At 42.3% G+C, this 12,440-nt stretch overlaps 3 protein-coding genes across 8 annotated transcripts in view; 1 reads left to right on the plus strand and 2 right to left on the minus strand.

Annotated features, from left to right (window-relative positions):
* LOC137546799 (zinc finger protein 22-like) overlaps positions 1-12,440 on the minus strand; it is a 39,378-nt gene that overhangs the window by 25,631 nt on the left and 1,307 nt on the right. The window contains exon 1 of one of the 5 annotated variants that reach the window (XM_068269656.1): positions 2,121-2,138. The exons of 3 other annotated variants lie outside the window; for them this stretch is intronic. The gene's annotated coding sequence lies outside the window, so the exon portion shown is untranslated. Of the gene's footprint in view, positions 1-534; positions 682-2,120; positions 2,139-12,440 lie in introns of those variants that run through there. One more of the 5 variants, XM_068269655.1, reaches the window with a different exon arrangement.
* LOC137547488 (uncharacterized) lies at positions 250-7,114 on the minus strand. Its single transcript, XM_068271084.1, has 3 exons — positions 6,661-7,114; positions 4,628-6,306; positions 250-393 (listed from the first exon to the last, which is right to left on the minus strand). The coding sequence occupies exons 1-3, from the start codon at positions 7,112-7,114 to the stop codon at positions 250-252; spliced, it is 2,277 nt and encodes a 758-aa protein (XP_068127185.1).
* TSHB (thyroid stimulating hormone subunit beta) overlaps positions 1,770-12,440 on the plus strand; it is a 160,754-nt gene continuing 150,083 nt past the window's right edge. For both annotated transcript variants that reach the window (XM_068269659.1, XM_068269662.1), the window contains exon 1: positions 1,770-1,875. The gene's annotated coding sequence lies outside the window, so the exon portion shown is untranslated. The remainder of the gene's footprint in view (positions 1,876-12,440) is intronic.

Genomic DNA, 12,440 nt, shown 5'->3' on the forward strand with positions numbered 1-12,440 from the left:
AGAGTACGTACTTTTCTTGTTTCTTGTGGGAGGGGTTTCACCACAATAACAGTCATACAGCTCCCCCTGATGGTTTGTTTGTGAAAAGGAATAGATTTCTCATGTAAAAGGGGGTATCAGCTACTGATTGGGATAAAGTTCAATTCTTTTGTCGGAGTTTCTCTTTAAATATTTTGGACTAATCCAATTCCACATAAGGGAGTCTCAGGAATGACTTCACGTTCAAAAGCATCACCTGGCAGCAGTGGCTTAGTCCAACTGCCAAAATAGCATGCAGCAAGCAGGGAGACCAACCAGCATATTTGTGTAGATCTCTTCCTTGGCTAGAACTGCAACAAGTTTTATTTCCACTGGTCCTTCCTTCAAAACTTTGCACTTCATGTCCTCTTTAAGCTGCCATAATAAACAGTCAAAACCAGCACTAAACTCTATAAAATATGCGAACAGAATCATCAACTACTTGTTCAAAATGCTGTAAGTTTTTTAAAAGGTTGTGTGCAATTATAATTAAAATAGTAGAAGAGTTCGGCCCACCTGTCCTTGAAAGAGAAGATGTTAAAGCTCTAGATTGTGTTTGAAGAGAAACCGTGACCAAGAAATGAACTTCATCCCAATCAGTAGCTGATACCCTCTTTTACATGAGAAATCTATTCCTTTTCACAAACTGATCATCAGGGGGCTCTGTGTGGCTGATATTGTGGTGAAGCCCCTCCCACAGAAGACTGAGGACCATTTTCCTGGCAGTTTCCTGCCTGTGAACCTCGTTGCATCTTGGGAAATAGCTGTTTACAGCTGTTTCCAACTGCCAAAAATGCAATCAGCAGCTACATTACCTGCCAGCAGTAAAAATGTCAATGTCAGAATGTAAATCAGGGATTTAAAAAAGTTTTACAATGGGAAAACACTGACTAAATCATTTATACATAATTATTGTAAAAATGAAGCACTTTTTTTTATTACATTATTTTCACTGGAGTTCCTCTTTAAACAAAGTTCAGTCACAATTCTCCCTCCAAAACATGTTTAAAAACAGAAAGTCAAAAGGCACTGCAGGGCACCTGTAAATATGAGCTTCTGCCTGTTGGGCACTCCCAGTCAGTCAGATGACAGTTATATCGCAGGCTCTAATGATGCAAGCATCAGCTGACTGGGGACACCCTGCAGCAGTATGCACAGCTGAAGATCTTCCAAGGAATTCACTCACAGTTTAGAGGTCTTTGGTCCACTATGCCTGATATGCATAATTAAAAGGGGCACTATGGTGAAAAATTGTAACATTTAAAAAATGTGCAAACAGACAAGAAGTATGTTTTTTCCAGAGTAAAATGACCCATAGATTAATTTTCTCCTATGTTGCTGTCACTTACAGTAGGTAGTAGAAATCTGACAGAAGTGACAGGTTTTGGACTAGTCCATCTCTCATTATACATTTTATTCATCATGTTACTTTTATCACTGTCATTACCACTTCTGTATTTTGTATTCTGTATGCTGTATCATTTTTTGTATTTTGGCACTAATTATGTATCTTGTATATTGGTGTACACCATTGTCTGTATTATTATGTACCCCATGTTTGTTTCTTACTTTGTACAGCGCCACGGAATACGTTGGCGCTTTATAAATCAATAATAATAATCTCTTCATAGGGGTTTCTCGGCAAGGATTTTATTCTTTATAAAGATATGCCCTAAAAAGGATTTAAAACAATGATGCTTGCCAGCTTCTCTGCTCACTACACAGTTTTCTGGCAGTTGGACAGAGCAACTGCCATTCACCAAGTACTTTTGAAAATAAATAAATCCCTGAGAATACGCTATGAAGAGATGGACTAGTCCAAAACCTGTCGCTTCTGTAAGGTTTCTACTACTTACTGTAAGTGACAGCAACATAGGAGAAGAGTACTGTAATTTATGGCTTATTTTACTCTGGAAAAAAAAAAAACATACTTCTTATTTATACATGTTTGCACATATTTAAAATGTTTCGCCATAGTGCCCCTTTAAGATCTTGATTAAGAGTGCCCTGCAAAATCTGGTGTAGTTATCAAGAGATTGTTCCATCAGACTGAAGAATGTGTAGTGAAAATAAAAACAGCAAATATGCATGTCACTAATTACAGTATGTTTCAGAATTGAGAGCAAGGAAATATTCAGTCAGTTGTCAATAATATAACTGAATCTGGCAATACCAGTAAGTTAAAGCAGAGAAAGGCCTGGAACCCACTAGGAGCACTTTTCTGAGCGCTTTGTGATTTGAAAATCTCTTGCTAATGTAATGCTATGGGTGTGATCCCACTTGAGCGATGCGATTTTATAAAAATCCCCCATAGCATTGCATTAGCAAGAGCTTTTTCAAATCGCTAGCGCTTAGAAAAAGCTTCTAGTGGGTTTGAGCCCTCTGAGTCTTGGGCACAGGCTCTCTCCTGTATCTGTGGCCACTGGAGGGCTCTCTTGATTTCCAGTCTTCCCTGCTCTGTGGGCCCAGCTGCCGCTCTCTCAGCCTTCCGTCCATGTGTACTCCGCAGCCACTTCCGGGATCCGCCCTACAGTAGCTATGGAGTACATGTGAGGATGCCGGATGCGGCTGGGGGAAAGATGGCTGAGTGCAGATTGTGTCAGTAAACTCACATACAGTACTACACGGATGTGGTAAATGTTGGTCAGCCAAGATTAAAGGTGTGTACCAGGCTTAACCCTCCTGGCGGTTTATCAAAATCCGCCAGGGGGCAGCAAAGTCATTTAAAAAAAAAAAAAAAAAAAAAAAAAAGAGGCGATCGGAGATCAGGAGATCCCATTCAAAGAACGGGATCTCCTGAAGGGCTTCCCCCGTCGACTCCGATCCACCCCACAGCGTTGCCTGCCACTGATTGGCCAGGCAGCGCACGGGGTCTGGGGGGGGGGGGGGGGGGTTGTTATACGGCTTTAAATGAAAACTGAAAATCCATCTGTTTAGTCTGGCATTTAAAATCACATGACGTTTCTCCCTGAAACACATGACAAACCACAACTACAGCGTTTTCCCCAGAATTTTTTTCCAGCCGGGTGGCATGAAATAGTAGCCAGGTGGGGCAATATGAAAGAATGCGGGGCTGGTGCTTCAGTGCGCAACTCTGCTTATAGCATAGGAGGCGGTGGGCCGATGACAGCCGGGTGCTCATCAAAACTAGCCGGGCGGAGTACCCGGCTAAAAGAGCCTGGGGAGAACACTGAACTATGTACTGATCTGAGGCAAGCCTAAGCACTTTTGGTCTTACACGAGAAAAGTGCTCTACAAATGTCTTGTTGTTGTTGAAATAAGGACCAGGGAAGTCCCACAACAGGCTTCAGTAAAAACTACAACAGTGATAAGATTCTCCATCATGACTCATTGCTGAATAGGGGGACATCTGAACACGCACTAGAAAGTCACCCAAAATTATCATGATACAATCTAGTGCATGTATTAACGCTACAGAATGGGGCAACGGGCAGTAAACAGGCTGACTGAAATACTTGCTGACAAAACTAAAGTTCTTCTCTTCTCACTGGAGATCAGCATGTGGCAGCATAACAAATCCCAAGGACTCTTATAGATGGGCAGTTGACAGGTGGTGAATTCACCACCTGTCAGCTGCTCTCCTACACTGAGAGGGCACTTGTTAGAGCACGGTACAGGCAGCGCCCCATTGAGTTTTGTCTGAGCATGGCTGCGGCAACAAGTCACAGTCCTCTGCAGCCGGATAACACCACCACCTGACAACTGCTGACATTTTAACTGCAAACCAATGGGGTGCGTTGGTTACATAGTTATTTGGGTTGAAAAAAAAAGACATACGTCCATTGAGTTCAACCAGAAAACAAAGTACAGGACCAGCCTGCTCCCTCACATATCCCTGTTGATCCAGAGGAAGGCGAAAGACAACTTTACTTACGGTAACGTCTTTTCCGGTAGTCAGGAGGACAGCACCCCTGGATGAGACCCGTCTCCCTCCCCACCGTGGACAGGAAACTGCAAGATAAGAATTTGCATAAGCACTGGCAGCCTCCTACATAAAAGGTACCTACTTGCTACTATACCTCAGTTAATAAAAGAGATAACACGGACACTAATGATGCTTATACAAACCTTTGATTCTCCACCCAATAAGGGCGGGTTGTAGGGGTGCTGTCCTCCTGACTACCGGAAAAGACGTTACCGTAAGTAAAGTTGTCTTTCCCGGATCGTCACTCGGACAGCACCCCTGGATGAGACGATATAACAGAGATCAGGATTAGGGTGGGACCACTGCTTGCAGGACCTTTCTTCCAAAGGATAGATCTGCACTTGCTGATATGTTAAGTCGATAATGCTTCACAAAGGTGTTATGACTCGACCCTGTTGCAGCTCTGCATATCTGTTCAATAGAGGCCCCTGCCCTCTCTGCCCATGACGTAGAAATACTTCTTGTTGAATGAGCTTTAATAGAAGAAGTTAATGTTTTCCCCTGTGTCTGGTATGCCGACACTATTGACTGTTTAATCCAGCGTGCCAAGGTTGTTTTTGAGGCCCTGCTCCCTTTTGATTTGCCTGCAAATAGAACAAAGATGGAGTCTGACTTTCTCCATGATTTAGTCCTCTCCAGGTATTCCAATAAACATCTTCTTACGTCCAGAGAATGAAGTTTCTTCTCCTTATCATTCGAAGGATTTTCACAGAATGATGGTATATATATCTCTTGGTTTCTGTGAAAGGAAGAAACCATCTTAGGCAAGAATGTTGCATCCGGACGCAATGTAATTCTATCCTCTGAAACCATAAGGTATGGTTCCTTTATGGATAAAGCCTGTAATTCTCCTATTCTCCTAGCTGTAGTAATGGCCAGAAGGAATACAGTCTTTAGCGTGAGAAATTTGTCTGAAATCTGCGATAAGGGTTCAAATGGAGACTCACATAGACCCTGTAAGACAGTATTAAGGTCCCAAGCTGGTACCCTTGATTTTATACATGGTCTTAGTCTTCTCAGTGCTTGAAAGAATCGAATTATATAGTCTTCATTCGCTAATCTTCTTTCTAAAAACACACTTAAAGCTGAAACCTGAACTTTCAGGGTACTAACACTGAGGCCTTTTTTATATCCACATTGTAAAAACTCCAAAACAGATCTAAGTGACCTATTGCTGACAGACCTGTTAGTACACCAGTCATTAAAGACCCTCCATGCCTTTTGGTAAATTAAACGAGTTACCTTTTTTCTACTGTTAAGTAATGTCTCAGCGAGACCATCCGAGAATCCCTTGGACTTCAAGATTCCCCACTCAGGTTCCAGGCTGAGAGGTGAAGAAGATTCAGTTCTGGATGAGACACTGGGCCCTGGGTCAACAGGTCCTGAGTCAATGGAAGGATTATTGGTTCTGATATGGCCAGAGATCGAAGTAATGTGAACCATGGACGTTTGGGCCACATTGGAGCAATCAATATGACTCGTGCTTTGTCCTGGACTATCTTTTTTAATACCCTTGAGAGTAATGGGATTGGTGGAAACGCATACATCATCATACCTGTCCAACTGATTGTGAATGCATCCACTGCCCAAGGAGAGTCCTCCTGGTATAGGGCACAAAATTTCTGACATTTCGTGTTCCTTCTCCTGGCAAATAGATCCAGTTCCGGACTTCCCCAATGTGAGGTTATCATCTGAAATATCTTCTGATCGAGCGACCATTCGTTTTGATTCAACATCTCTCTGCTGAGAAAATCTGCAATCTTGTTTGATATTCCTTTCAGATGAAGTGCTTTTAGTGACTTGAGATTGTTCTCTGACCAAAACATAATTTTTGATGTTTGATTCCACAACCTTTGACTCCTTGTGCCTCCCTGTCTGTTTATGAATGCAACAACTGCTCTGTTGTCGGTCCTTATTGTAACATGGGATCCCCTGATCTGATCCCTGAAATGTAGTAATGCCCTCCATACTGCTTCTAATTCTCTGCTGTTCGAGGATTTGGAACTGATTTGTACAGGCCACTGTCCCTGAGCTGGGAGAGAATCCAGGTGGGCTCCCCATCCCCATAAGCTGGCATCCGTTGTAATTGTCCTCTGTTCTGGATAATTCCATAAACGACCTGTCGAAAAGTGAACCTGGTCCTGCCACCAAAGTAAAGACACTTTTATGCTGTATGGGATCGGTACTCTCTTGTCTAGGACTTTGAGACTTCTGTTCCATGACTGGAGTATCCACAATTGTAGAACTCTTGCGTGGAACTGCCCCCACTGAACTGCCGGAAATGAGGCTGTTAAGAGGCCGAGTACTGCCATTGCTTTCCTCAGTGAAATCGTTCTCGCTTTCTGAAATGAAAAAACAGTGTTTAGAATAGTCATTATTTTCCTATTAGGCAGAAAAATCTTCTCACTCCTAGTATCTATGTTAAATCTTAGAAACTCGATAACTTGAGATGGAACCAGGAAGGACTTTCCCCAATTTATAAGCCAACCCAACTCCTGAAGATAATCTAATGTTGACCTCAACTGGAAATTTACCACTTCTGCAGATGCTCCCCATATTAAAAAATCATCTAAGTAGCCAACAATATTTATTTTTCTTAGTCTAAGTTCTGCTAATACTTCAGACATCACTTTGGTAAAGAGCCATGGGGCAGAAGAAAGTCCAAAAGGAAGGGCCATAAACTGGAAATGTCTTACCTCTTCCTTCATGTGGACCGCAAATCTTAGGTACTGTTGAGATGATGGATGGATAGGTAAGTGGAGGTATGCATCCTTTAGATCTAGGGAGGCAAGAAAATCGTTTTTCTGCAAGAGATGAATCACAGATTTTATATTGTCCATCCTGAATTTTCTGTATTTCACATTTAGATTTAGTTTCTTTAAGTTCAGAATAAATCGGTAATCTCCTTGAGGCTTCTTTACTAGAAACACTGGAGAGTAGAAACCTTCTCCTTTTTGACAATTTGGTACTTCTCTTATCACCCTCTTCTCTAGTAGCGACAGGATCTCGTTTTGTAAGGCTAGACCCTTTCTCAGATCCTGAGGTTGAGGAGTAATGCAAAACTTTACTGGAGGAAGATGGTTGAACTCGATCTGATATCCCTCCAAGATAATTTTTAGCAACCACCGATTTACGAACTGTGGCTGCCATATTTCGTAAAAATTTGCAATTCTCCCCCCTACTGGAATTCTGGCGTCATTGTTTGTCCTGCCTTTTGGCAGGATTGAAATTAGGCTTTGCCTTCTGTGTTCTGTATGGAACCCAACGTCTACCCTTAGAGGACTTAGAGTCCTGTTCTGATCTGTTAGGGGGACGAAAAGGCCGTTTAAATTGAAAAGGTCTTTTCTTATCTGGAAAGTTCTTTTTCCTATCAGCTGTTCTATCCAGCGTGTCATCTAATTTGGAACCAAAGAGAAGACCTCCTTCACATGGAATACCACATAACTTTGATTTTGAGGAATTGTCACCATTCCAAGTCTTGACCCATATTCCTCTTCTGGCCGAGTTAACTAAAGCAGTAGTTCTGGCCGTAAGTTTAACAGTGTCGTCTGAAGCATCCACCATATAGTTAGAGGCATTCAAAACTTTAGGGAAATCATTCAGGATCTCCTCCCGGGGAACCCCAGAAGCAATTTTATTTTGTATTTCTAATAACCATGACTTCAATGACCTACTCACCGCCGTTGAAGCTACAGCAGGCTTGAAGGTTAAAGAAGATGACTCCCATGCCCTGCGTAAGAGATTATCCATTTTTTTTATCGATTGGATCCTTCAGACTACCGAAATCCTCAAATAATAAATCGGTTTTCTTTGACACTTTTGAAAATGATGGGTCCAACTTAGGTGGAGTACCCCAAAACCCCTGATCCTGCGGAGAGAAAGGGTAACGGTTAGACAAAGATCTGGGCCAAAAGGCTCTTTTCTCAGGATTATCCCATTCCTTCTTAATCATACCTTTTAAGGTGGAATGGACTGGGATAAACTGAGGCTGGGGGTCCGCCAAAGTCCTGTACATCTCATCCAAAGGTGTCAAAGACTTTTGTTCTGTCTTAATGCCCATTGTATCATACATGGCCCTCAATAAGTCCTTCATTAAATCAGTAGAAAAGGCAAATTTTGGCCTATCCGCATTAGACAGTTCCTCTGTATCTGATGTCTGTTCAAACTCAGAAATTTCCCCGTCAGACAATTCTGATCCTTCTAAGTCACTTTCCCTCCTGCGTTTAGAACCACTAGGTCCCGGTTGGGATAGATTTAACACAGGAGATGTAGGGGTAGTAATAGCTGGTACTGCGTCAATATTCCCACTATTTCCAGAAAGGTCAGACGCGACTAAGGAAGTGGAAGCAATGGCCGAATCCTTAATTTCCTTTATAGCAGTGGACATTTCAGCCCGCATCCAGCCCATCAAATCCTTAAATATCACTGGTGACTCCTCTTTAACCACTTTTTCTGTACAGTTTTGGCATAACTTTTTAGATGATGATGAAGATACACGACTGCCACAAATTGCACACTTTTTCTCAGATCTGCTTGAACCATGCTGACCGGACTGAGTAGCAGGTTTGTCAGATTTGTCCAACTTGTCATGCTTTTTTGGCTATGAAAAAAACACAAACAAGGGACAACTATTACTATGGCTTCTCATACATAAGCAATCAAGCAGGAGTATCACAAGTACCACATCTACTTGCCAGAGAGGGGTCCTGTCCAGACTTAGCAGACTGCAAAGGAGCTGAACTAGAGGCGTCCTCCATGATCAAACATCAAACACTGATTCATGGACTATTAGCACATATATAGAAAGAAAGACCCAGCTGAAACAATTAATGCTGCACCTGCAGTGTAATCAAACTAATCAGCCTCACATACCTTAATGAATCAGTGTTTCGTACTGATTTCATTTCACCGCCGCGGCCCCTGCCGCTTAATTGGTCAGGCAATTGTTTCTCCAAACTGGAATCAGCTGTTTTCGCTGATAAGTTTTCCTGCGCCGCGGCCCCTGCCGCCCAGCAGACCTCAGATCACGCGGGACGCCAGCGCGTGATTACTTCCGGGTGACCCGGAAGTAGATTCTTCCATGCGCGCGCCTGCGCGCATAATACTGCTGCCAATGCTGGAGAAGCCTCCCATACGCTGCAGGACTCTGCACTATGCACTGCACAGCTCTATCCGGAGTCCCGCTAACCGCTGCCCCTGCCGACTGACACGGATGGCACCTCTGGAGACCTCTCCCTCCGCTTCCGTCCGGGACAGGAAACTATACTGAGGTATAGTAGCAAGTAGGTACCTTTTATGTAGGAGGCTGCCAGTGCTTATGCAAATTCTTATCTTGCAGTTTCCTGTCCACGGTGGGGAGGGAGACGGGTCTCATCCAGGGGTGCTGTCCGAGTGACGATCCGGGAAAAACCCTTACAAGGCATGGTTCAATTAGCCCCAAAAGGGAAAATTCCTTCCCGACTCCAGATGGCAATCAGATAAAATCCCTGGATCAACATCATTAGGCATTACCTAGTAATTGTAGCCATGGATGTCTTTCAATGCAAGGAAAGCATCTAAGTCCCCTTTAAATGCAGGTATAGGATTTGCCATAACTACTTCCTGTGGCAATGCATTCCACATCTTAATCACTCTTACTGTAAAAAAAACCCTTCCTAAATAAATGGCTAAAACGTTTTTCCTCCATGCGCAGATCATGTCCTCTAGTCTAGTTCTTTGAGAAGGCCTAGATGGCATATGGGATGCTGAACTGCTTGGCAAGAGCTCAGTTCAGTTGCCCATATGAAAGCGGCCTAAACGTGCATACAAACATCCAATTTTGATTTGCAAATTTTACCTCTTCCATGTAGTATGAGGGCCAACAGATTTTTAATTCTATGAGCAGATTGTGTTGGCAAGTTCTCATATTTCATAGAGGTGGTAAAATTGGCCACAATTTCATGTGTGTATGAAACCTAAGACCTATCTAGCTCTGTCCATGAGATCGCATTCGGTTCATCAGTTAATGGAAAACTCCAATCTGTGCTGTTGTGAAATCCTGTAGTTTTCATCGCAGGAACACTGAAAATAAATAGTCTCATCCCCATGAAGACCAGCCAATCTTAAGGTGGTTACACACATCAGATAAACGTCTTTGGAAAATGAAAGATCACAGACCAATTTTACCTCCTTCCATGAAGTATGAGACAGGGCTGTGAAGTCGGAGTTGGAGTCAAGGAGTCGGGGCAATTGTGGGCACCCGGAGTCGGAGTCGTTGATTTCATAAACTGAGGAGTCGGTTGATTTTTGCACAAAATCTACAGCCCTTTTAAGAATTAGGCTAAGGAGTCGGAGTCGAGGAGTCGGAACCATTTTGAGTACCCGGAGTCGAAGTCATGGTTTCATAAACTGAGCTGAACTCCCAATTAGATAAAAATCTTTGCAAGATCCTGCACACAAAGATGCTGTACACATGCAACAGATCAGTATCTGCAAAAGCTCACTTCCTGCAAAAGATCCGTTCCTGCAAAATGCATTCATAGTCTATGATATCTGCAGATCTCATACACACCTTGTTTAACCACTTCACAACTGAGGGGTTTTACCCCTTGAGCACCAGAGCAATTTTCACCTTTCAGCACTCCTTCCATCCATTCATCTATAACTTTATCATTCCTTATCGCAATGAAATGAACTATACCTTGTTTTTTCGCCACCAATTAGGCTTTCTTTAGGTGGGGCATTATGCCAAGAATTATTTTATTCTAAATGTGTTTTAATGGGAAAATAGAAAAAAAATGTGGGAAAAATCATTGTTTTTTTTTCAGTTTTCGGCCATTATAGTTTTTAAGTAATGCATGCTACTGTAATTCTATTCATGAAATGTATTTGCCCATTTGTCCCGGTTATTACACTGTTTAAAGAGGAGCTGTTAGGTATAAGGTCTCAGAGAAAATAAACACATATATCAGTAGCTAAAGATTGGCTGTACTTACATTACATATGCATTTCACTGTCCACGTTTGGATTTCACAGAATTTGTATATAGTATATGCAGAGATAGATGCTCCTGACAGCTCATGGCAGGCTCCATGTTTTTCTGTCAAATGTGTCGTCATGTCCTGCCTGCTTCCTGATCACAGATAAGCTGGTACTAAATAACACAGTGTGCAGTGAATATTAATGAGCCATGTGGCTAGGAACAATAGCTGACTCCTGCAGTGTACTCTGCCCGAGATTTATCAGTGCTACGCGATTACAAGCTGCTGTAACGTCTCATTAGCAGCCGAGGGGAGAGCCCCAGAATGCTTTGCAGTATGGTATGCGGCTTGCGTCTTCTTAAGAATAACAGCCTTGCTGATAAGCACACATCAAAGGTAACTGAGATTTTTATCTTCACTAATTGCTTTTGGGCTTCCTTCTAAACTGTTTAACACAGGAGAATAGAGGTTTAAATTAGCTTCTGCAGCCCGACAGTTACTCTTTAAATTATGTCCCTATCACAATGTTTGGCGCCAATGTTTTATTTGGAAATAAAGGTGCATTTTTTTACAGTTTTGCGTCCATCCCTAATTACAAGCCCACAGTTTATAAAGTAACAGTGTTATACCCTCTTGACATAAATATTTAAAGCGTTCAGTCCCTAAGGTAACTATTTATGTATTTTTTTTTGTGTAGTTTTTTTTCCTTTTATTATCAATAATAATAATAATAATAATAATAATAATAATAATAATAATAGGGGAGTGTGGGAGGTAAGGAGTTAATTTATAATATAAAACCATGTATTTATACATGAAAAATGGTTTTGGGTGTAGTTTTGGCCACAGTAATTTTTTGTGCATGCGACCTATAAGTGCAGGAAGTACGCTTACAGGAAGTGTTATGAAGCTGGTAAACTTTTTTTTTTCACAATGATCGCGCTGCTTCTCATAGAAGCAGGCTATCATTGCTGGGGGGCTTAGATCAACGAACGGGAACGGTTTTTCCCGTTCATTGATCTCCGGGCGATGTGCACGAGCATGGGAGCACACGCATGAGCGAGCGGGAGCACGGACAGCGGCGGTAGGTGCATGTATCTACGCCCTTGGTGAAGAAAGAGTGTTAAAAGGGGCGTAGATACACAAACCGCTGGTGGTAAAGAGGTTAAAGGACATTCATCTCCAGATCAGACAATTATCTGCAGATCTGAAGTATCATCCTAGTGGATCTGATCTGCAGATGAATGTCTGGTAAACAAGGTATGTATGAGATCTGCAGATATCATAGCCTATGAATGCAATTTGCAGGATATATTTTGCAGGAACTGATCTTTTGCAGATACTGATCTGTTGCATGTGTACAGCATCTTTGTGTAAAGCATCTTGCAAAGATGTTTATCTGATGGGGAGTTCAGCTCAATAGAATCAACTGTGTAGGTATAGCTCTTATACTCACATGGAAGGGGGTATAATTGGTCTGTGGTCTTTCATTTTCCAAAGACTTTTATCTGATGTGT

Source organism: Hyperolius riggenbachi, chromosome 2, assembly GCF_040937935.1.
Source record: "Hyperolius riggenbachi isolate aHypRig1 chromosome 2, aHypRig1.pri, whole genome shotgun sequence".
NCBI lineage: Eukaryota > Metazoa > Chordata > Amphibia > Anura > Hyperoliidae > Hyperolius > Hyperolius riggenbachi.

Excerpts from the sequence above, each read along its gene's own strand:
- LOC137547488 (XM_068271084.1), bottom strand. The coding sequence starts at position 7,114 with ATGGCAGCCACAGTTCGTAAATCGGTGGTTGCTAAAAATTATCTTGGA. Across the intron at positions 6,307-6,660 it reads CGGTCCACATGAAGGAAGAG|AAAGCGAGAACGATTTCACT; the intron begins GTAAGACATTTC and ends TTTTCATTTCAG. Across the intron at positions 394-4,627 it reads AGAAACTTCATTCTCTGGAC|CTTAAAGAGGACATGAAGTG; the intron begins GTAAGAAGATGT and ends TTATTATGGCAG.